General features: G+C 36.4%; 6 protein-coding genes across 16 annotated transcripts; 2 read left to right on the forward strand and 4 right to left on the reverse strand.

The window, feature by feature from the left end:
- Window positions 1-1820: 1820 nt before the first annotated feature.
- On the reverse strand, window positions 1821-4492 carry LOC111795788 (uncharacterized). The gene is made up of 5 exons (XM_087123710.1): window positions 3562-4492; window positions 2818-3460; window positions 2559-2744; window positions 2338-2466; window positions 1821-2263 (listed from the first exon to the last, which is right to left on the reverse strand). The coding sequence occupies exons 2-5, from the start codon at window positions 3382-3384 to the stop codon at window positions 2198-2200; spliced, it is 948 nt and encodes a 315-aa protein (XP_086979836.1). The 5' UTR covers window positions 3385-3460; window positions 3562-4492; the 3' UTR covers window positions 1821-2197.
- Window positions 4493-4630: 138 nt separating this feature from the next.
- LOC111795582 (brassinosteroid-responsive RING protein 1) lies at window positions 4631-5504 on the reverse strand. Its single transcript, XM_023678093.2, has one exon. It carries the CDS (start codon window positions 5428-5430, stop codon window positions 4888-4890), a length of 543 nt encoding a protein of 180 aa, XP_023533861.1. The 5' UTR covers window positions 5431-5504; the 3' UTR covers window positions 4631-4887.
- A 4006-nt stretch (window positions 5505-9510) lies between these two features.
- Window positions 9511-13277, forward strand: LOC111794939 (BTB/POZ domain-containing protein At1g63850). 10 transcript variants are annotated; one of them, XR_015421153.1, is made up of 4 exons: window positions 9511-10908; window positions 11045-11994; window positions 12539-12656; window positions 13138-13277. XR_015421153.1 is itself a non-coding variant. In XM_023677146.2 (3 exons), the coding sequence occupies exons 1-2, from the start codon at window positions 9811-9813 to the stop codon at window positions 11981-11983; spliced, it is 2037 nt and encodes a 678-aa protein (XP_023532914.2). In that variant the 5' UTR covers window positions 9511-9810; the 3' UTR covers window positions 11984-11994; window positions 12539-12947. The 10 variants fall into 10 exon arrangements, 4 of the variants coding, with proteins under 4 accessions (XP_023532914.2, XP_023532916.2, XP_023532915.2 ...); XR_015421155.1 differs by having other exon boundaries at window positions 12580-12656; XR_015421152.1 differs by having other exon boundaries at window positions 13005-13144.
- LOC111794941 (phosphoglycerate mutase-like protein AT74H) lies at window positions 12905-14365 on the reverse strand. The gene is made up of 5 exons (XM_087124097.1): window positions 13847-14365; window positions 13635-13754; window positions 13350-13563; window positions 13191-13271; window positions 12905-13104 (listed from the first exon to the last, which is right to left on the reverse strand). Exons 1-5 carry the CDS (start codon window positions 14322-14324, stop codon window positions 13011-13013), a joined length of 987 nt encoding a protein of 328 aa, XP_086980223.1. The 5' UTR covers window positions 14325-14365; the 3' UTR covers window positions 12905-13010.
- Window positions 14366-17320: 2955 nt separating this feature from the next.
- Window positions 17321-20693, forward strand: LOC111794940 (homeobox protein BEL1 homolog). Of its 2 annotated transcripts, none has more exons than XM_023677149.2 (6): window positions 17321-17743; window positions 17867-18127; window positions 18211-18972; window positions 19058-19440; window positions 19587-19647; window positions 19913-20693. In XM_023677149.2, exons 3-6 carry the CDS (start codon window positions 18277-18279, stop codon window positions 20483-20485), a joined length of 1713 nt encoding a protein of 570 aa, XP_023532917.1. In that variant the 5' UTR covers window positions 17321-17743; window positions 17867-18127; window positions 18211-18276; the 3' UTR covers window positions 20486-20693. The 2 variants fall into 2 exon arrangements, with proteins under 2 accessions (XP_023532917.1, XP_023532919.1); XM_023677151.2 differs by having other exon boundaries at window positions 17321-17503.
- A 625-nt stretch (window positions 20694-21318) lies between these two features.
- On the reverse strand, window positions 21319-23911 carry LOC111796189 (uncharacterized). Its single transcript, XM_023678932.2, has 3 exons — window positions 22708-23911; window positions 21617-22159; window positions 21319-21535 (listed from the first exon to the last, which is right to left on the reverse strand). The coding sequence occupies exons 1-3, from the start codon at window positions 23587-23589 to the stop codon at window positions 21431-21433; spliced, it is 1530 nt and encodes a 509-aa protein (XP_023534700.2). The 5' UTR covers window positions 23590-23911; the 3' UTR covers window positions 21319-21430.
- Window positions 23912-24092: the final 181 nt, after the last annotated feature.

Here is a 24092-nt window from a genome sequence, read left to right on the forward strand (position 1 = left end):
TGATCATGGGTTTATAAACAAAGAATACTCTCTCAATTGGTATAAGCTCTTTTGGGGAAGCCCAAATCAAAACCATTAGAACTTATGCTCAAGGTAGACAATATCATACCACTATGGAGAGTCCTTTTCGTCTAACCGGTTGAAGTGCATTTGTCACATTATTATTTTTACAAACTAGATATTAATTAGTCAATTATAAGCCATTTTCTCTCCCCCGTCACTATAATATTTTATATTTTAATTATATTTAAATTTCCTCCACTTTTATATTTATTTATTTTTCATTCTATTCAAGTGTAAGATTTTTTTAAATTAAAATAAAACCAAATTTTCCAGCTCAGCAATTGCAAACTTGACATTCAAGCTCTTTTCCCTTTAAAAAGGACACATAATTTAATTTAATTTAATTTATTTATTTGCCAAAGGGTATCTGATTTTTTTTTAAACAATAATTAGCTCTTTGAACGTATTTTTTTTAAATTGGTATTGAATTAATTCCAAATTTGCTGTGTGAATAAGAACTTTTATTTTTAATTATTATTTTCTTTTAGGTTAATATTCTTGTTTGCTTCAATAAATAAAATATTATCTTCTAGGTTAATATAGTGTCATTTTCAAGCTTGAAGAGCATTAAGAATAAAATTTAATATATAATATAATGTTTGTCGGCCTGATGGAAAATGTTTATATTATAAAAAATAAACTTTATTAAGTGACCATCATCATCACTTCGCCACTCGTGCAAATTCACTTATGATTCTGTTGAACAAAATAATTCACTGAGATCCCATACGATTGAAAAGATGAACAAAATATTTGTTATAAGCGTATAGAAAAATCGTAAGATTAACAACGATACGAAATAGACCAAAACGAACATTATGTGGACTTGAGTTGTTACAGTCATATGTACATAGTTGACAACTCGAAAGAATTTGTCAAACGGAGCATGAAGTTGAGAAAAACTTCACGATCCAAGTCGAGAAGGCTATACATCACAAAGCAATCATCTCGTATACACTGAGTAGAGATAGTTATCACAAGACAATGACGTAGTTTTATGTAAACAAAAGCTGTTTTTTTATTCGTTCTTGACTGAAATCTTATGTGATGGTGGCTTAAAGAATGAATATGTTTTTTAATATATATTATATATATATATATATATATTATTTGAAAGGACTAGTAGGGGATTATAATATTAACTTCATAATAATAATAATACCAATGTGTTGGAGTAATGTGTTGGTCAAAGACCCAAAAATAATTTATAAATAAAAAAAAAAAAAAGGAAAAAAGCATCTCCTTTTGTTGCTCAAATATAAACTAAAATTGTTACCATAAATATGCTTTTTCATTGTTTAATCTCGAGTTTAAATTTTTTAATTTTATGACAATTATTGAGAATCCAATTTTATTCTAAAAAATATTTTAAATGTTTTATTTTTTTTTTAATGTTTATAAAGTTTTTAGAATATTGATAAAGATAAGTTTGTATACAATTTACCGTTAAAAAATATATTTGTGTGTACATGACATCCATTAATACCACAAATCAAAGTTTAACGTGTAAATTATAGGATGATCGAGAGATAATTTCATATGAATGATGACATTCCATCGAAATACATAGTCACGTTTAACATGTATTTAGTAGTTTCATCCATGAATTAGTGTAAACACTTTTCATCCCACCAAACACTCTCTTGAAAGATCTAACACAATTCCAAACACAAAAAAAAGGAAGAACTTTTTAGGATGTGAATCCCAATCCATTCCTTCTCTAACTTTCCCGGGAAACAAACACACCAATTTTAATTTTAAATTTAAAAAATCCACACGGAATATGAGTTTTAATTTGAAAAATGGCATTATTATTGAAATTCATGATTATTTACAAACCAAAACTCAGATATATAGTGTAATATTTTCATCCCTCAGAAAATTTAAAAAAAAAAAAAAAAAAAACCCAGAAGCTATTTACTACTTTCCTACCACTACCCCCACCTCTGTTCAATTATTATTATTTACTTATTTAGACAGAGTTGTGAATAAAGGGCCTTTTGGTCAAGTTCTTTTTTTCTTTTTTTTTTCTCCCTTCGCTGGAAGGGGAAAAGAAAAAGAAAAAGAAAAAATAAATAATATATATATATATAATATATATTTCTTCATCTTCTTCTTCTCCTTCCAGGTGCGATCAAAATTCACAATACTGAAACTGCACTTGTCCGTACATTTCTTCCCCTGCATGCAACCGTTCCATCTGGCATTCAAACAATATATGAATTTTTTCTCATTAAATAAATAAAATAAAAAAGAAAAAGAAGAGATTTTTACCCAGAATTCATCTTCGTCTTCTTCTCTGGTTGAAGAAGAAGGTTTGGAGCTGTCTCCAGGTTCGTCATTGCGAGCAAATCTGCCACGTATTCTGGGGCGGTTGTCGGCGAGTGTTTTCCGGCAAGCATACTGTTCAGTTCATCCCAAACTCCCCATTAATGCGGCATCCTCAAATCTCTGAAAACCGTTTTTGTTTTTGAATTCAGTTCTGCTATACTAACCTTGATCGTCTTGTTGAAATTCCTCTGCCTTCGTTTTGCTCTGTATTTCGAAATCCTCTCTTTTCTCTCCTCTGCACTGTACCGTCCCACTTTGAAATTCCCCTCTTCTAAGCTTCCGTTCTCCGATAATGGACTCGAGAACGACCCTTGCCCGCACCCTGTCCTCGACCGTCCCATGCTTGAATTCTGCCCCCATATTCAAACATTTACTACCAACCGTAAATGGGTTTCTCCCCAAAATATATATAACATGCCATACCTGTAAATCGCCGGTGCTGAAAACGCGACGGATTTGGGAGGAGAAAAACTCTGATTCTGAACAGGGGAGGGACTGATTGGGGAAATTTGGTGACACGGATTCCATTAAAAGAGACTCCATGCGACTTCTGTGGAGCAGGGATTTGTCGACGGTGGCGGCATTATTATTATTATGATCAGATGGGTCGAAACAGAGTGGGGGTTGGTTGAAACCCAGATGGGATTCTTCGTTTTTTACACCGAAATTTGAGAGATTTTGAAACCCATTTGGGGAAGAACAGGAATCTGGGATGAGAGCTAATTCCGGGATCGGAATGAGTTGATCGACGGAATTGGAGTTTGAATTGGAATTGGATTCATCGGCGGGGAGTGGGTTTTGATGTGGGTAATAAACGTGAAGATCAATGCCGTGATCGGAGAAATTAGGGGAACAAGATCCGGTTAAGAATTGGAAGTCTGCATCAGATGGGAAGACTAAATCAGAGGCGGAACAACGAAACAGAGAAGAAGAAGAAGAAGAAGAAGAAGAAGAAGAAGAATCGCCATGAACGAACAGATCAGAAGACATGGAAATAAAGCTCTGGTTCTTGTTCTTGTTCTTGTTCTTGTCTTGTTCTTTCCCGTTTATGAAGTTCTTGAGAGTTCTAAACACAAAACAAAACAAAACCCAGAAAGAATTAGGGGATCTTTGCACAGAATTGAGAGAAAATGGAAGGAGAAAGGAGGAAGGAGGAGGTATTTAAACCAACGGAGGAGACGCCATTTCTGCTGCTCACTTTGCAAAAATGCCATCAACTCATCATCAACCAACACTTTTATTTAATTATTTTTCCCCCCTTCAAATGCCCCAATTAAATTAATCCATAGTTGCGGGGTCGTTTTGTAAATTGAAAAGACGAATTAAAATTAGAATTTAGATTTAAATCTCATTCTAATTCTAGAACTAACTGAACTCAGCTTTTCTATTTTGACGGTTTCAATATCTTCTTTTACTTCCATAATCGCTTTGGGCCTATCCTCACTGTTAATGGGCCGAGGCCCATACAAACATAAGATCGTAGATAAATTTGATTAGATGATAAAAATGGAAAAAATAAAAAAATAAATACAGTTACTGAAATGAAGCTTCCGGTCGTTAATTAATCAATATATTTAGAGATCAGCGAAGAATAAAAGTTGAGTTTAGGGTTTAGGGATTGGAAATAAACCCTAAACCCTAAATGAAATCTGAAGTCAAAATTTAGATTGAAAAGAATCAAGATTCAACTAACAAACCCACGAAGTCATGGGAGGAGTTAAATCTAAGCTTGAAAATTCACAAATCGAAAACACAAAATCAAGCAGAGTAAAATCAAATCAACTGTAATGCATCGATCTTCTAAATTAAGAAAAAAGAAACTAAAATCAACCCCTTCTATATTAGGAAACCCAACGCCCGAACCAACAATCTTCTTCAAGCAAGAATCCCAATATCTTGGATCAGAATTAAAGGAACAAAAAGGGAAAGAGAGGAGTAATTGATACGATTACTCCAAATGAATTGATCATTAGATATTGAGAAAGAAGGAACGTAATATGGAATAATACTTGGAAACCTTTCTGTATGAGTAAAAGACGAAACAGAGAACTCAAACATGAATGCACATCTCCAGATTATACCAATTGGATTAGAAACGGACAGAGAGATACGAAAACATTGCCCCACTCTTCTATCTCATCGCCTTATGCAAAAATCTAAATCTCATATGGCATAAGTTTCAATTTCTAATCTATTTGTTTGTGTTGATGTAGAAAGTGAGAGAGAGAATTGGAAATTGCAAGAAGAATGATCTAATTCTGAGACCTGTAATTGATTTTATTTTGATTTTCCAGTTCCTTTCAGGAACTCTTTCTTTCGTTTTTTTTTTTTTTTTTTTTTTTTTTTTTTTTTTTTTTTTGTATGTACAGAAGAACAAACAACAAAGATTTCCCCTCCATCAAACTCAACCATCTCCATCTCTTTCCCTCTTTTTTTTTTCGATGTCGATTGAAAAGCAGCAAAATCAACAAAAGAAAATCAAATCTCCAGAAGCTACAAACCAGCGCTGAGAAGAGTCGGCGTCGAGGATGAAGAAGAATCAGTGTGGAGTGCTTCGAAGAGTTCCGAATCCTCCCAAGGCCTATCGTCAAAATTACAACCACCAGTCCGCAAATCGGGCGGAATGAACACCGTCCGGCACAGCGGACAGGTCCTCTGGCCGTAACCGATCCACCGATCGAGGCATCCGCGGTGAAAGATGTGGCGACAGTTCGCGAGGCGGCGGATCTCATCGTCGGTCTCGAACTCGTAGAGACAAACAGCGCAGCTCTCCGGCGGATCCAGAAGTTCAGAGAATCTGACGACAGGAAGAATCTCACGGAGAACAGCAGCGGAAAGAGGATCGAGGTCCGTCAATGGTCCCGTCGGAAAAGAATCAGAATGATTAGACCAAGGAATGTCCGGTTCGAGGAAATCCTGGAGCCCTAGAAGGCGAAATAAGAGGGAGATAAGCTTCCTGAGGAAGCCGAGTAAGGAGAGTACATGGATGAAGAGCTTCGGGAGAAGCAGCTCAGTGTAGCTTGCAGGGAAGCCCATGGCGGAAATGGTAACAGACCCAGAAGAGAGAGAAAGAAGAAGAAGAGAGATGATTAATGGAATTATGCCAATTCTTATTTATAGACCAACCTTATATATAACACTATTTTTTATAAATTAAAAAAAAAAACAAAATATAATTATTTATCCTTTTTATTATTTTCTTAGTCTCTAAATTAAATTAAATTAACATTTAAACTATATATTATATATTCTTTCAAATATTTAATGAAAAAAAAGAAGAAAAATCTTGAATTTTCTCACTTTTGGAATGACCACTCAAGAAATAATGTGTACAATCTATGAAGAGAGTATGGGCCCTAAGAGAGAAATAAATAAATAAAATAAATAAATAATATAGTGATGGTGATGGCGTTGAAAAGAAAAGCCCTACATTTAGGGGTTGTAGTGTTAAGGGTAGCCCCACACACCATCATCTAAGTAGTGTAGGGGCACTCATTGAATTAATATATCAATTTCAAAACTATGTATTATATTATTATTCGCTTTCAAACTATATACTAATATTTTACCAAATATTTCGACATTTTATCCATATTATTGACATAAAAAATTTGGATAGAAAATAATACATGTATGTTTGGGCAAATGAAATGTATAATGAAAAAATGAATAGGAATTAATGTGTTGTAATTTAATAATTATGGAAAAGGGAGATGAAAGTGGATGTTTTAGGGTACCCTAGCAAAGGGCATCATACCTTATACTGCCAAACCCTCTCTGACATTTGTGTCTAATATGGCCACGGCATTGGCTGCCCTACCCTATTAACATATTGCATCCCACATCTCCTTTTTACTTTCCCATTCACATACATTCTATTCCCCCCTCTCTCTCTCTCTCTAATAGACGCGTTTCAAAAATTTCGAGGAAAGTTCAAAAGGAAAAAAACGAAAGATGACACTATCTCCTAGTAGTGGGATTGAGTTGTTACAAATGATGTCAGAGTCAGACACTAGACAATGTGTTAGGGAGGACATTGGGTACCCAATGAGGTGGATTGTGAAATCTACTGGGCAGTGTGTTAGGGAGAACATTGAGTACCCAATGAGGTGGATTGCAAGATCTCACATCGAGTAGTGTCTAGCGATGATGTTGGGTACCCAAGGAAGTGGATTGTGAGATCTCACATCGGTTTGAGAAGGGAACGAAACATACCTTAGAAGGGTGTAGAAACTTCTCCTTAGTAGACGCGTTATGAAAACTTTGAGAGGAAACGTGAGAGGGAAACTCAAATAGGACAATATCTACTAATGGTGCTAGTGGTGGGTTTTAGATGTTACCGAAACAAAATTAGGCTACCACTCTTAACAAATAGGACATTGCTATTGCATTGACCCACCCCACCGGACCTATATGGTTCCTTGATATTTACGATTTTGTTAGGAAAAACGCAAATAAAGCTAAAGTTTAAATGATTTCATGTGATTAGAGCGATATTAGGTACATACATATCATAACATGTAGGCCACCTAAATCCAATTGTATTACATCAATATTTGTAGCTATTCATTTAAATTTAAATATCAAAACTAACCATCACAATAAAGCTTATAAATATTTTATTATCAATATTTGTAACGTTATATATATATATATATATATATAATTGATACACGTAGACGACAGCTTGAGTATAAAGGGGAGTGGATGCCAATACACAACAACAGCAACAAAGATTCAGTTTCATCAAAGTTAAAAGGAAAATGACATTAAAGTCCACAAAAATAAAAATAAAAAAATTAAAATTTTAAAACACGATTAATTATCCTTTTATTAATGACAAAAGCATATAAATGTGTTCTGATTATTATTTATTATTTATTGTCAGTAGGTGTCTAAATATTACAGCAATGCAATGTCTTTTATAAGGTTGGTTTTAATTTATACACTTGTGGCTCACTCTGTTCCACATTTACAGTCCAGAGTGACGAGGATACCACATGTTTCCCTCCCCCACGTCCTTTTGATCAATACTGTAACAGTTCAAGTTCATCGCTAGTAAATAATGTTCTATTTAAATTTTTATTTCAAGATTTTTAAAACATGTCTGTTAGAGATAAAAGTAAATAAAAATGTGACATTGAATTAAAATATAATGTAAAAGGGATGATGGTAGTTGCAAGAGACACAGTCGCCTACAGGTGAAGAGGGGTGGGTCAACTTGGCACGTGGGTTGTCTCCTTTATGTTTCCTCTCCTTCCTTTCTAATAATAACAAATTCATTATTATTATTATTGTCCTTCTCACTCTATTATTATTTATATATATATAATATATTTCAAATCAACTAATAATAATTACCATTTTCCAATTCTTTTTTTTGTTTCTAATTACAGATTTAGTAAATAAAATTTAATTTATTTGATTTTAATTATGAAAAATGATATATATATATATATAATAAAATTTTAAATAGTTCATGATAATTTTAAGTTATTGTATTCACTCAAATCATATTTTTAGAAACAATTAAAAGTAATAATATTAAAGAATATTCCAAATTCTTTTTAATATGATGAAGAACAAATGGGCCGGAGTTGCCTAAAGAATTATCCCTCAAGTAATGGACCAGGCCCAACTAAGCTCTTCAATCTCTTAATAAAATATTTATATATATATAGTTTAAAATAAAAAAATTAAAGAAAATACTTAAATGACAACAATTTCAAAAGATATTTATTGGGTTGACTATGGCATTTAAGTAGTGTTAAATTCCTTACCTACCCTTTAAATTATTGGCATGCTTAATTTATTTACAGATTAATTATACTATTTTTATTTCGTATATTTTCTTATATTAAAATTATTATTATCACTCATTTCAGACATTTTGTATGAACTTATATATCAACTATGTTTAAATTGGATGATTTAATTATTTATTCAAAAGTAAAAAATAAAAGTGAAAAGAAGTTATAAAAAGAATAGAAAGAAAAGTAATGGCAGACCTTTTTGTCCCTTTCAACTCTTATTCTACCTTTCTATCTCTCCTTTTAATAAATATTTAATTTTCGTGTTTATAATATGAAGTTGAAAAATTAATTTATTAAATAAAACCTCAATTATTATCTTAAAAAAAAGGGTATTTTAATTTTACTCTGGTAATTATTGTCGAATTCGATAATTATAAAAACAAAAACAAACAATATTCTGGATGGATACGATTAAAAAAATACAGAAAAAGTATTTTAATGGTATTTTATTACGTAATTTACTTTTTATTTTTTTAATAAAGTGGATTGATTGAAGTAAAAATTCAAAATAGAGTGTTTAATTTTTGCTTTTGAAACTCATTTTCTTCCAATTTTTCAAAATTTTCGTAGCTATCAAATCAAATGAGAAATAGTCAAATCTTTTTTTCTTTTTTTCTTTTTAAAGCAATGGTGTCAAATTATTCAAACAACTCATCACTATGATTATTTATTTGATTTTAAATAAATTAAATTTTATTTAAATAGTAAGTTGGTAGTGATCATTAACAAGCGAAATACTTTTTAATTCTTTTTAATTTTTTAAAACCAACTTTCATTTTTTAAATATGGTTTTAACTTTTTATTTTTATTTTTTTTTTTTTTTTTTTTTTTTTTTTGTTTACTTGTTGTGTTTTCTATATTGACTATTTATTCATTAAATATTATTCTAAATAAATACAACTAAAAAAAAAAAATCAGAACAATTGTTTTTTAATTTTTAATTGTGTTCCAAAGTTATCACCAAGGAAATGGTGTTGTTGAAATTCAAGAGGATAAGAACAATAGAAATTTGGTGTGTTTTTGTTCCAAATTCCAAATTCCAAATTCCAACAACCTTGGATTAAAACGACACGACATGACAAAGGAAACATCAAAATCTTTGATTGTTGTTGGTGGTTTTGGTTCTGGTTCTTGATTGACAAGTTCTTATGATTATTCAAATCTCCATTAACTTAGAACAAACTCCCCCATCGAAAATTAATTTCATTCTACGTTTCAATCCCATGAAATCAAACAAATTTAATTTCATTCCCTCTCAATCATTTCAAAAAACACTATCGAATTTTCATCACTAATCCCATTGAAGGCTCAGCCATGGCGGTCGTCTTCTTTAATTCTTGATTTTCCCCTTATACTTCTATTTAATGCCTTTTCTCTCTCACCTCTCTCTCTCTTCGCTGTGTTCTTCTGTCCTTTTCTTATCTGTCTCGTTTGCACCGCCATTTTTAATGGAGGGGTTTGGTTTTAATTTCCACTTTCCCTCTTTGTTAACGTGAAAACCTGCAATGGCTCTTTATTAATTCGTTGATGCCAATGGTTTTGAGCTAAGCTAAAGGACAATTTTCCTCTTAGCGTTTGCATTAACCAACGGGTGTACTTATCAATGGCTCTGCCCGCATCCACAACCACAACTACCACCAACGCTACTTCTACTAATTCCCTTTCTTCTTCTTCTTCTTCTCACAACAAACCCACTAAGCTTAAGCGACGGAAGTGCCGGGATATCACTGTTTCGGCTAAATCCGACTCGTTTTCCTCTACTTCTTCTAATTCCTCTTCTGGGTCTCACGTTTTTTCCAATCGAAAGCTTGATCATCCTCCTGTGATTGTTTCTTCGGAGAATTCCTGGTGTTGTCCCGCTACAAAACCCTCTGTAACCCCTTCGGTTCTTCCTCCTCCTCCGCCACCGCCGCCGTTTCCCCCCTCGAAATCTCGTCGGGGGGTTGTTTCTCCGACACCCATTAACGGGAATCGAGCATCGGATTCGGTTGTCTCTCCGTCCGATTCGCCGTCTACTTTTCGCATACGGTTTTCTCCGGGTAGTTTTTCGCCGGTTATGGACTTCACTACGTCTTCTTCCGCCAACGCCGCGGTAGCGGCGGGGTTTAATGGCCACTCTGGATCGAACCACGACTCTTTCCCTTCGAGCTTCTCGAAGTTCAACTCTGCTCTCACCGCTGGGCTATTGAACCCAATGTCGCCGCCGCCATCGACTGATAAAACCCGATCGAGTCCGACCCTTTTTGAAATGATGGCGAGCGAGCCTGATATTCACCCTAGAACTTCTCAGATCCCTTCTCATAGTGCACCTGTTTCGGTTCATAAGAACCAAATTCCTATTCAGGACAAGCAGGCCGTGATGATGCAGAGGATTTCTGAACTTTTGGGATCTCGGAGCCCTGGAAATCAGTTCAATGACGCCTCTAGCAGTGATATCAAACTCACATTGAGCTCTAGAGATGGGATTAGTGTTTCAATGAACGTTCACCGGCAAATTCTTGTCGCTCACAGTCGGTTTTTCGCTTTGAAGCTCTCGGAACGATGGGCGAAACAACAGAGGTCGCCGTCGCCATACATTGTAGAGATTGCTGACTGTGACGATGTTGAAGTGTATATTGAGACCTTGAAACTGATGTATTGTAGAGATCTGAGGAAGAAGCTGATGAAGGAAGATGTTCCCAGAGTTCTTGGAGTTCTAAAGGTATGAGACTTTTAGAATTTGTAGAAAGTTACATCAATGTGCATTTGTTGTATCATTGCTGAATCTCTGATTTGATAGATTCCCCCAACCAATTTGCAATGTATAATAATTGGCTATCGTCGCATTGCCATTTTAGGTTTCAGCTGCCATCGGGTTCGATGCAGGCGTCTTGTCGTGTTTGGAGTACTTGGAAGCAGCTCCATGGGCTGAGGATGAAGAAGAGAAAGTGGCATCACTCTTATCTGAGCTTCACCTTGAAGGTGTTGCAGCAGGGGAAGTTCTTAAGAGGGTCTCAATTGAAGTTACTAATGGACCTGAAGATGGTAATGACAATGAAGAAGTTCTGCTAAAGCTTCTACATGTCGTTCTGGAAGGAAAAGACGAGAAGGCTAGGCGCGAGATGAAAGGATTAGTCTCGAAGATGCTTCGTGAGAGTTCGTCGCAGAACGACCTTAGAAAAGAATCCTTGTATTCGGCTTGTGATGGTTGCCTGCAGTTGCTTCGCCATCACTTTATGAGAGCGGTAGGGGACTTTCAGGGTGTTGGGGAGATTGCCAAGCAGGCTGATAATCTGCATTGGATTTTAGATATCTTGATTGACAGACAGATAGCTGAAGATTTTTTGAAAATCTGGGCTTCTCAATCTGAATTGGTAGCTGCACACTCTAAGGTGCCTGCTGTCCACAGGTTCGAAATCAGCCGAGTAACTGCTCGGTTATTCGTTGGCATTGGCAAAGGTCAACTTCTGGCTCCTAAAGATGTGAGATATCAGCTTTTGCAGACATGGTTGGTGCCATTCTATGACGATTTTGGTTGGATGAGAAGAGCGTCGAGAGGCCTCGATCGCCACTTGATCGAGGATGGCCTTAGCAATACAATTCTCACTCTACCTTTAGCTTGGCAACAAGACATATTACTAGCTTGGTTCAATCGATTCATGAATTCAGGTGAAGATTGCCCAAATATACAACGCGGGTTCGAAGTTTGGTGGAGAAGGGCATTTTGGAGACGTAACGGTGAACAGGAGCGCCCTCGACCGATACGAATTGCCACCCCAACGTCAGAGAATTCATGAACAACTAATCGGTTTGCTCTCTCTCTGATCACTTGAGGCCTAGCTAAAATCTTCTTCCTTCCTAAACCAGGAACATTTTATGGAGGACTGAATGAATGTACCTGATATTAGGTTGGAAGAAGATAATATATGCTACATATTGTAATTCCTCGTATCTATACGTTTTTTTCTCGAGCTTGACGTTGATTTCATCGATACAACTCGTCTCTGTATCTGATTGTTCCGAGTTCATTTACCCTTTATCGAGCCCATGGAGCGTCATTGTTCATAAGAAATCTGCGAATAGTATCCAGAGATTCAGAAGTTATGCCTGAAAAGTCATTGATTTACTGTTGGAAAGCTCTTGTTTATCTATCAATGATCAAGTCCAATGTATGAAGATTGATGTGTTTTATTATTGGTTTGACTTTATTAGAGCCCTTGAGTTGACTCCATATCAACATTCTCTTTAATTAGGCAATATCACGGATCTAGATACCTCTTATGGAAAGAAAAAAGGATTAGCTGACATGATGGAGAGATCTAAATGCCTTGTTGATCAAATGTTTTGTTTAGGTTGCTGCATTATCTCAATGAAAGCCTTACTTTTGCAGCAGCGACGTATCGAAACAGACGCTATCGATGATATCAGGCAATCTCGAAGATGGGTGTACAGAGGTTACTACTGAAACTGGTATGTTTAGAACCAATGAGCAAATATTTGATCAATTGACCTGTCGTTGTTCTTTACTTCATCGCATTTGTATGACAAGTTGCAAGAACATAAAGGCAATGAAACTGAATGGATGCTATCAAAAATGAACTGTGGTTGAGTTAGTTTTGTAGGGACGGATAGATACTTGTAAGTTTTCTTGCTTTGTGAGAGAGATTTGTTTATGCAATGAGGAGTGAGTACCAAACTAAGAACAAGATTTGTTCATATAAACAAAATGAAAACCCAACTGATAAAAGTGGGTTTGTGTTACTTCTGCTATATATATATATATAGATTGTTAACTGTACAAAGCTGATTCAGAAACAGATACTCTTAGGTAACATTGCATTGATCATCAAAATGTGTGAAAAAGGAATTCATCATTGCACAATCATAGTTCAACTCTCCAATTTGTGCATGTTTTTGCCTGAAATGCAACACTCTGCAACTCAAACAACAGAAGAAGAAAGGCCACAAACAAGAGCAAATGGAAGAGAAGAAGAGCTTACTTACCATTCTTGGTCAATCAACATCTCATCTGTGAGCCCAAATTGTCTCAGTTCATTCTCTGTGTGGTGTAGCAGCAAAGTGTACCTACAAAGAGAAACGGGTTTGAATCGTAATCTACGTGATCGTTGTTGTTGATGAAAAGTATGTCAAAATTATTCGTACCTTCCACCAAAGCCTTTCTCCATGACAATCATTTTACCATTGCCCAAATTGTTGAGTCTTTCATATTGATCCACAGTCCATTTGTACCATCTCATGAGAAAGACTCTGAGAGTGAGGCCATGGGAGACAAGAACCAAGTTCATGTTGGGGTTTCTCTGCCCTGGCGGCTGAAACCTTCCCACATCAATGTCTGATTTTAATGTTTCTCTGAAACCTGTTCGTTTTGTTTCAGTACAGAAAGAAACTGTTGAAGAACTTAGAGATTCTTGGTTTAGGGGTTTGTACCAGTGATTCTGTCATAAACATCCGCAGCCGATTCTCCATTTGGAAAACGGTAGAAAAATCGACCGTATAGCACTCTCATCGCTTTCTCAACTCTCATTCGCTCTCTGTCTTGAAAGTTTCCTTCGATTTCGGAGTATAAACACGAACTTGTGGTTTCAAATTTGTGATGAAATTAAAGTTGAAAAAAGAAAGAACAGAAAAAGGGAAGGTACCAAAATCCTGCTCGCGCAACCTAGGTTCTTCTCTCAAACCAGAAATTCGAGGAGGATCAAAGGAGGTAGCCAAGTGCTGCAGAGTCTGGCGAGTCCTTCTGTAAGGCGAAACGTAGAAGTAAACACTCCAATCCTCGACTCCATCCCCCTCGATCATACTCCTCATATCCCTCCCGCATTCCTCCGCCTCCCTGATTCCCCTCTGTGTCAGACTGATTCTAGGATCCGCGATTCTGGTGTAGGCGCTCTCGTCCACGTTCCCCTCGCTCTCCCCGTGCCGCACCAGTATTATCCGCCGCGGCCTCGGCGGCCGGACTAAGTTAGGGTTCGGGAAAGAGTAGCCATTGGTGTTGGTGTTGGCGCTAGTAGAGTCTGTTTCTCCGGCGCTCTGGTCGCCGCAACAGCGGATTGAAATGTTGGAGTTGAAGACATGGAATTTGGAGGAAGACGGAGATAGTCCCGCGATAAGAGTGGCCATTGTTTTACTCTCTTTTTCTTTTTTCTTTTTCCTTTTTCTTTTTTATAATTAAAAAATATCTTCCTCTGGTTAAAATATCTTCTTAACCGAAATTGATAAGTGGATGAAACGAGGACAGATACCTTAATGGATTAGACCACGTGGCCGAACCAAAACCAACATAAGTTAATTAAATTTAATCTCAATAATTAATTACATTAAGTTAATTTTCAATATATACTTAAGAGTTTGATCATAATATTAATACGGGTAATATGGTGGGAAGATCATATATAATATAAGGAAAAAATATATATATATTTTTAATTTTTATTAAATTATTCCGAGGAGACTATATAATAAAAAAAATCGCGAGTAAATAATTACAATTTTGAGAAATATATTTTTAATTTAATTTATGATTCTTGTCATAATTGTGTAAAGAATAATTAAATCCATGTAGGACATTAGAAAGCATTGCTTTTCTCAAAGGAAATGTTTTGTTTTTGTTGGTTTTTTGTCATTTGCTTTGACTTTTGTAGTGTCGGTGAGTCACCTTACGGGGAGGCTAAGGTGCTTTTTTTTTTTTTTTTTTTGTTAGTAATATTTCTTATTTATATAAATATAATTGAGTATTCTAAAATTGATTCCATAACTCAAAATTATCGCCTTTTATTATTAAAAAATAAATCTCCTTTTTCCCCTTTTTATTTTATGATTATATTTTTATTTGCGTTTAAATTCTATTATTAAATAGCCTCTAAATTTATTTTAAAACTAATTTTCATTTTTTATTTGGATGGAAAATAAAAATAAATAATGGGTAACGTTGGATCATATCTATCCGGCGAATTGAGGGCGTTGATTTTAGAGGATGACGTGGGGGCCACTTCAGCAGAAGTGGCAAATAAAAAGAACGCGTGTCATGGTATGAGTGGCCCACATTACAAAACGCAATGACGTGGCAGAATGAGAATAAGATTCAAACCTTAATTCAATTAATCCCTCTATCATCATAACCTTAAACCATCAAATTATATGTTATCTTCATTTTTCCATTTAATTTTATATCTATTTACTCGATTTAGCATTTATATACTTTGACATTTTTTATTTGTAAAACACGCTTAATCATATAGTTTTTTTAATTGAAAAGATATAAATAATTAAAAAATGAAATGTTGGTATCAGTAATTAATTAATTTTGAAGTAATATTAAAATAAATGGATGGGGACATTTAAGTGACTTACCAAGAAACAATGATTAGATTAGTGATTAATATAGCTTAATGGCGACAATTATATATAATGACTCGACTCTTTTGTTGTTAACGTAAGAGAATTGAATAAGACATTAATTAAACAATTAAATGTTAATAATTGTTAGTTCATTTAAATATAAATATAATATTAAGTATCTTAATTTAAAATATTTATTAAATGGAATAATTTTTGAAGATTTGAATTAATGGGAGGAAATGGAATGGTCCAAAACTGAACCTCCTGGTCAGAGAGAAAAAAAAAAAAAAAAAAATGGTCCATGGAAATGGTGGACTATGGCTAAAGCTGGCAGGGGTCGGATGGTAGTAGGGTCAAGTAGAATGGTCCATGGAAATTCCAAAAATAATAATCCAACAATTTTATTTTTTTTTATTTTATTTTTAAAAATAGAAAATAATAAATATTGGATTTCTGCAAAAAGCTGTTCACTTTTTTCTTTTGTTTCTGGCTGTACAGGATTCTAACCTCCCCTCCCTCATTCACTACATTTTATATATATATATATTAAGCTATAGTTTTGTCAAATAATAATTATATAGTTTAAAAGTTTCATTAATGTTTTTATTTTAATTTAAGGTAAAGAAAGGATCACTAAATATCTTTAAATATAAAACAAAAACGTAAGGCTCAGTGAGTAACAACATTACAACAATCTCGTACCCTGTAGGAATTGGTAAGAAGCGGGAGTCAATATTGGAATAATGGTATGTCTATGGTCCCCATAAATTCATATTGCAACTAATAATATGTCACGTTCGTATAATCAAATTTATATATTTATATAGAAAATTAACTAATTATTGGAAACTAAATATTAATTCTTTTTTTTTTTAATTATATTTTTTTACCATTTTTTTTGGACCCATAAAATCTAAATGAAAGTTACGTAAGGGAAATGCAGAGAAGTAGGGTTAAATTTATTTTTTTCTTAAAAAATTGGGGTTTTTTCTAACGTACGCAGGACAGAAGTTGGCGTAGGTTAGTAGAGAAGTGATGACGTAATGGGCTTTTGGGGAAGGGAAGCGCGAAGAGGGAGAAAGCTTGGTTTATAGGACCACCTGCTTTTATACACGCGAATATTTATTCTCTATTCCACTCTCCCTCCTCCGCGCGTGTACACCACCTTCCTTTCAACTTTTTACGTCATAAATATTTGTTTTAATTAACACATTTTTGTTTTATTTTAAGTTGCTTCTTGTTTATCTCTTATTATATATATATATATATATATTTAAATATATAGAGCTAGGCGTAACGTCGTGACGACATTGAGACCATTTATAATATAGTTCGCATAATGATACAGTAGACATTTGTTCTACACCAATTTATTGCGCTCATAAATGGATGTAATAAAACAAATAAACTTGAACGTTTCTCAAATTTATAATAATAACAACAAATAAAATATTCAATGTCCAATAATACTGTCAATGTTGTCTGTGTTCTTTAAAATTATTTCAAACCAACAGAACATTGCTTTATCAGTTCTTTAACAAACATAATTTTACGTATACAATCGAAACACGAGCTACACAAGCTAAGATGTTTCAAACCCGTGAACGAAACGTCCGAACAAAATCTAGGGTTTTTTTTTTTTTTTTTTTTTTATGTAAAATTTGAATGAAATGGGTAATGAAGAAGGGTGATAAGGAGAGCGCGTAGGGTTAGGATATATTTGGTGGAAGGGTTTAATAGAGCAATTAATGAGAATTAGATGGCCAAAACATTGGACCACCTCATCTCCCCACACCTCTCCGCCTTCACAGTCCCTGTTTTTGGGAACATTTCTCTTTCTCTCTGCCAATCTCTCCCATCTCTCCGCCCTCTCTCTCTCCCATTCCCAAAAAAGAACAGGAAGAACAGGAAGAACAGGAAGAACAGGTAGAAGAAGAAGAAGAAGCTGAAGCAAGTAACAGGTCCACAAAACTCTGTATCTTTCTTTCTCTTCCACTGCAACCCATCTGAAAAAGCCTGCCCACAACTCCCACTTTTTTTTTTTTAATTTCCTTTTCAGTTCTTGGATTGAACAAAAAAAAAAAAAATAAAAAATAAAAAAAGTTTAGAACAAGTCATGTTGGCGGCTGCGTTGATTCTGTTCTTTGGGTACACTTTTATGATCATTACACTCTCTGTTGCTTTGCCTCTCAACTCTTGTGGTACTTCCCTCTGTGTTTTTAGTTCTAATCATTTCTTTTTTGTTTTATTTTATTCATAAAAAGTATATATAATCTTTTTTTGTTACCAAAATAATTGAGTTCCCATTATTTATTTATTGGTAGGACGCCTATTTTTGGACGGATTTATCCCATTGACCCATTAAACAGAGAAGGGAAGCACAGAGCAAAAGAAGAAACACTTTCAGAGCAGAAAAGAGAGATTATGATTATTCATTGCTCCCACCACCACCATCTCATCATCACCTCTTTCTCTGTCTCTTTTCCATACTTAACCCATCATTTCTTCTAAGAAACACCCATAAACAGATTCCTCCGCCGTCGCCGTCGCCGTCGCCGCCCTCGTCCTCCTCTTATCTCATCTGGGTTTGTCTCTTTTTACTCTAGAATCAATCAAAATTCGAACTTTACTATACCCAAATGGATGTTTTTAATATTTTCTTTTGCAGGTAGAACAAGAACAAGCTGTCGGACAAAGGGATTCCGAATTAAAGTCTGTAATTTTGTGGTTGTTGATGGCTCGAGAGCTTTGTGAAGGTGAAGAGAAATCGAATGAGATGGTAGTTGGAGGAGGAGGATTTTACTACAATTCGAATTCGAACTTGAACATCCAAACCCAATTCACGAGCCAGATCCAAACTGGGTTTGGATCCGGCGGTGATCCGGCGGAGATGTTCAATTTGGGGACGAACGAGTCAACCGGCGGCGATGAGTTTCATCAGAACATGATGGTGGTTGGGCCGTGGGGGACAGCAGCGCAAGACAGCAATAACAGATTCCATTTAGTCGATGATGATTCTGCTTTGAGATGTGTGTTTCCATGTGAACCCAATGAGAGGCCAAGCCAAGGCCTTTCTTTGTCTCTTAGTTCCTCTAATCCTTCTTCTATTGGCTTACAATCTTTTGAACTCAGACCCCAACAAAATCAACACCAATCATCATCTCTCCCCATTTTTCAGCTTCGAAACTCCAGGTTTCTGGCCCCAGCTCAGGACCTTCTTTATGAGTTTTGTAGCCTTGGAATCACCATTAACAACAACAACAACAACAAACAAGGCCTTGATTTCTCTTCTTCACCAAAACACAAAGGGAATAGGCCAAAACAATGGGAAATGGAAGATGGGTCTTCTTCTACCAAGATTTCTCTCCAATCACTTGATTTCATGGACTTGCAAAGGAGAAAAACCAAGCTTTTTTCCATGCTTGAAGAGGTAAAAGAACATAACCCTTTAAGGAATTGGAGTGATTTTGTTGATGTGATTCAGAGTAATCGCTAAAAACATTTGATCTTTGTAGGTTGAAAGAAGGTATAGGCATTACTGCGAGCAAATGAAGGCGGTGGTAGCATCATTCGAGGCGGTGGCAGGGAGTGGGGCGGCGAGGGTATACTCAGCGTTGGCTTCGAAGGCGATGTCGAGGCATTTTAGGTGCCTAAAAGATGGGATTGTGGGACAAATTCAGGCCACAAAAAAGGCAATAGAAGAAAAGGATCCAATTACTCCAGGCACCACAAGAGGAGAAACGCCAAGGCTTAAAGTCATCGATCAAGCTTTAAGGCAACAAAGAGCTTTCCATCAAATAAGCATGATGGAAAGCCATCCATGGCGCCCTCAACGTGGCCTCCCTGAGCGTTCTGTTTCTGTTCTTCGCGCTTGGCTTTTCGAACACTTTCTTCACCCGTAAACCCTCAAATCATTCATTTTTCTGCCAAATTACACACATAACTCGAAACCCATTTGTTGTTCTTGTTGCTTTCAATCATTTAATTCATTTTTCTCTGTCAATTCTTGTGGGGTTCTTATTTTTTTTGTTGAATCATTTGCAGGTACCCTAGCGATGTGGATAAACATATTTTAGCTCGCCAAACTGGTCTCTCAAGAAGCCAGGCAAGTCCAAAAAACACATTACAAAAAACCCTACTTCATCATATTCCGTTCAACCACCTTCTTATTTTATTGAAGTTCATATCTTCTTATAAAATCCATTGTTTTATTATAATATAACCAAACCCCACTTTGTTCTTGTTAATGATTGATGGATTTTCATGAAATGGGTAATAATTGGAGGCGTTTTTTTGATGAGTTTAAAGATGTTTGATTGTAGGGCTGTTTCTGTTTGTTGTTATGTTGTAAGTTTTGTTGTTTTGGTTAGGTGTCGAATTGGTTCATTAATGCGAGGGTGAGGTTGTGGAAGCCAATGGTAGAAGAGATGTATTTAGAAGAAACCAAGGAGCAAGGAGAAGAAATCAACAACAATTTTAATGGGCATTCTTCCGATGGGGTGGCGGATTTCGACGACGAAATCGATGGTCATCGGTCGATCCCGACACGGTTGGTGGATCAAAAGCCGACACCAGACCAACTCTTGAGAATTGAGTCGGAATGTATGTCTTCAATCATCTCTAACAACTCAGAAAAGAACGGTTCAAGAAGCATGAAAGCAATGGAAAATCAGAGTTTTGGGCGAGTTGGCGTTGATGCATTTGGCACAGTGGAGCTTGACTTCTCATCGTACAACCACCACCACTCCAATAGCGGTGGCGGCGGCGGTGTGTCGTTGACATTAGGGTTACAACAACATGCAACACAAAGCTCAGTTTTCTTCAGAAGAGATGAAATGGAAGAGTGTGAACCGGTTCAATATTCACTTTTAGATGGAGAAACTCAGAATCTTCCTTACAGAAACTTGATGGGTGCTCAATTGCTTCACGACTTGGCCGAATAATGACACGCCTGAAAAAGCAGCCACAAAATTGAAAAGGGTCATTGGAAAATACGAGATTTTTTAGGTATAGATAACCCAATAGCTTTAAATACTCCAAATACATAATATACGTAAAGCTTTTTGTATACTTGGGGGAGGGCTCTTTGACGACGACGATATGGAACTAGAAATATACTAATGGAATGGATGGTTGTGATTTTAATTTATAGATATTATGAATTTAATTTGTGTGTGTATTGAATATTGAATATTATATGGCTACAAATTGAGATTGAGGCCTTTGTGGATGAAAGTTGAATTGGATATTCAAAAGGGTATTTAAGGAGTTGGAGTTATCAAGATTTGTCAACAAAGGCAACCAATTTTGCACTCGAACATATATATTAGAGTTCGGTTTTGGGAATGGATCGAGACCTATCATTCAAGGAGATGATTACAATTGGGTGACTTTACGAAGGGTGAGGGAGTGGACCATTGAGCCCAATGAGTACGAATGTTCGAGCAAACTAAATTGGGCTGCCTTGTCTTTTTAATGTTCTAAAGTTGAGTTAGGTTCCGGTTGAAGTGACACTTATACTCATACTCAAAGTAACTTATAATTCGAGCATAAACTTTATACCCAGTTCAGTTATGCTCAAATTGACTTCTAATAGAGAATTTTGAAATATTCTGGAAGGAAGGTCGGAATAGCAAAAACAACCTTATTTATGTATTCCTTAAAAAAAACATCTCCAAGAATCCATGGATAAAAATATTTTGAGCATCTGACAACCCATATTTATATAGCTTAAGTCAGTTGCACGTCTTCCACTTATACTAAATTGTGTTAGAAGTTATCTTAGATCATATTCTATATATATTTATATAAAGTAATCGGATACAACCTTAATTTCTACATTCAAATCCTTAGGGGATATCTAAATAATTTATAACAAAAAAAGATAATTATTTTACTTCAATGAGTTCACCTTCTCTGCATAACCCAACTTCCACCATCATCGTCTTCTTCTCCCTTGATCTCATCACTCTGCAACAGTTTCTCCTTGGAGACTGATTATTACACAGAAACACACAATCAAGATCAATCAAAATTATTTCAGTTTTACTATCAAAATGAATCCAACTACTTACTCTGTCCCACAAGTTGGGGTCTTGTTTCTTGATCACCTTGACGATGTCGATGCTAGCCGGGCTTGGACTCTTCCACTTGCACGTTGGCTGAGGCACCCGGTGTCGAGCGTACTTGCTGATTGTCTGCCCTGTTGTCGAGTTCAATTGGGCATCAGACAAGTAAAACACAAATGCCTTCTGGCAGGGGTTTCGGCTGACTGGTCGGGTGTTGAATGCGTAAGCTGTGTAATCAGCCCGGCGGTACCAATTAAGGAATGTTCTAGCTGGCATTTCCACTTCACGGGGTGATAGGATGCCACGGAAGATCTGGATGGCAAAGCCCCACGAGATGGAGATGGTCCAGGTGTTGGACTTGTGGTAGCAGATGGATTGCTGCATTAGACCTGCCGAATCGACCTGCATTGGAATTTTGAGACGTTGGAGGGCCTGGAGGCGGGTGACATTGGGGAAGATTGGTTCAACTATGTCGAGGTGGTGAATTGACACAAAGGGCGTGATCGGGTGAGCAGCAAGCAGGCCGAATAGATTGCCATACACATCGTACTAATTGATGAAACAATAGATTCATTCAGTAACATTGCCAATAATCAAACACAGAGGAAAGTAAAAAATGGGTCCCATTCCTTAGCAAGGAGCCTAAGTATAGACAAAGAAATGGCAGATCTTCAGTGGACTTCTGAGTTTTCTTTTTAATGCTTATATAACACTCATTCTCACTAATTGTTCACCCTAGATTTAGACCCAAATCTTGAGTTCAAATTATAATATATAGTTTTCAGATGAATATATTTAAATTATTCAAAATTTCCCCAACTCCCAATGCCTCGAACTTGTCCAGCATATTAAAAGATGCACGATGTCAGAATTAAATCAAACCCCTAAAAGAATAAGCAACTCGGCAGTGACTCACTGACCACTCGGCCATAACTCGGCCCATCCAAAGCAATAATTTACCCTCAAAAGCCACCCCAGGCAGTCGGCAGATTTGCAGGTGAAGAAAATGAAACCCAAAAGCAAAACCCACTTCAAATCGCCACCGACAAGTCAGAACACGATGCAGAATAATATACACAATTTTTAATTAAACGTACCTGGTGGAAACCCAGGTGTTTGGTGAGGGGAACACCTAGCTCCGCCATGCAGGCCTGCATCCGGTCATCGGAACCGTACAATCCGGGATATCTCTGAATACAGCGATCCTGGATTCTCACCAAAGCTTTTGCTAACGGGTAACTAATGGCAAACCCGCCGCCGCCGTACGCCATGGAATACGAGAAATAAATGTTCTGCAAATGGCTCTCTGATAAGCTCCCAATGTAATACAACTGGTTATGGTCGTACTTTCTCAAAACCCTAATCAAATTCTCCGTCACGAAAACCGTGTCGTCGTCGCCCATCACAAACCACCTCACATCCTTCAACCCCAAACGAAACGTCTCCGACACGATTCGCGAGATTCGAATCGCCGACCGGTGCCCCTGCCGGTTCTTGTATGCGAACTTCGACGTATCGCCGGAGATCCTAATGGGCGGAAGATCGTCGGAATCGTTGTCGGTTTTCACCTTACGGTCCAACCAGACCGTCCCCCTCATCTCCTCCGGTTTAAACCAGAGCTTGATGTAATCCTTCCGCTGCTCCCAGAGCTTAGCTGATGCGGCAATTCCGAACACTACATGCCGGAGCTCCGTCTGATTACTGAGGGGCGGAGGAAGATGAAGGGAAAGAGGAAGAGAGATTCCAGCGAGGGCGGAGAGATTGGAGATTCGATGAGAGGAAAATGGGTGTGGGTCGGGGCAGGGGCGGGAAGAGGAGAGGAGTTTGAGAGAGTAAATGAGGTAAGTGAAAGAGACGAAGAAGATGAGACAGAGAAGAAGCTTAGAGGAGATTTTGGAGGGAGAATTGATGGCGGCAATGTGTGGATTTCCAGTCGGATTTTTCATCTGATCCCAAAACACTTTCTCTGAATCTTTCATTCTCCACTTCCTCCGAGACTAAAAATCTGAAGAAGAAGAAGAAGAAGAAGAAGAAATTGAAGAAGGAATCCTTCGAAATCGGACGCGTTCAACAATGCGGATTCGAAACGAAGCGATCGTTGTGAGCAGGAGGACTGGAAGGAGAGAGTGGGAGTGACAGAGGGAGGAGGCGAAGCGATCAGGAAGATCATATTCATTCACAAAACTTTCTCCCTTTTAGGGTTTTGACGGCTGAGATAAGAGGCGTGATGGCGATCTATGCTGAGCGCGTCGTACACGATAATTTTGTCGGTTTATTTTGGTTGGACCCGGTTGGTTCAACATCAACTTCCTCCATTGGGCTCTTTCTTTTTCAAAATCGCTTTTTAATTTTTTTAATTTGTTTAGAATTTAATTGTAATTAACATTAATGTACTTAATCTAATTAAAATTTTAATTAAAAAATAATTTATACAGAATACATTGCATAAAGGAAATTAAATTGCTTTTCATAATTTGGGTTT

Source organism: Cucurbita pepo, chromosome 5, assembly GCF_057944985.1.
Source record: "Cucurbita pepo subsp. pepo isolate OVF chromosome 5, ASM5794498v1, whole genome shotgun sequence".
Classification (NCBI taxonomy): Eukaryota; Viridiplantae; Streptophyta; class Magnoliopsida; order Cucurbitales; family Cucurbitaceae; genus Cucurbita; species Cucurbita pepo.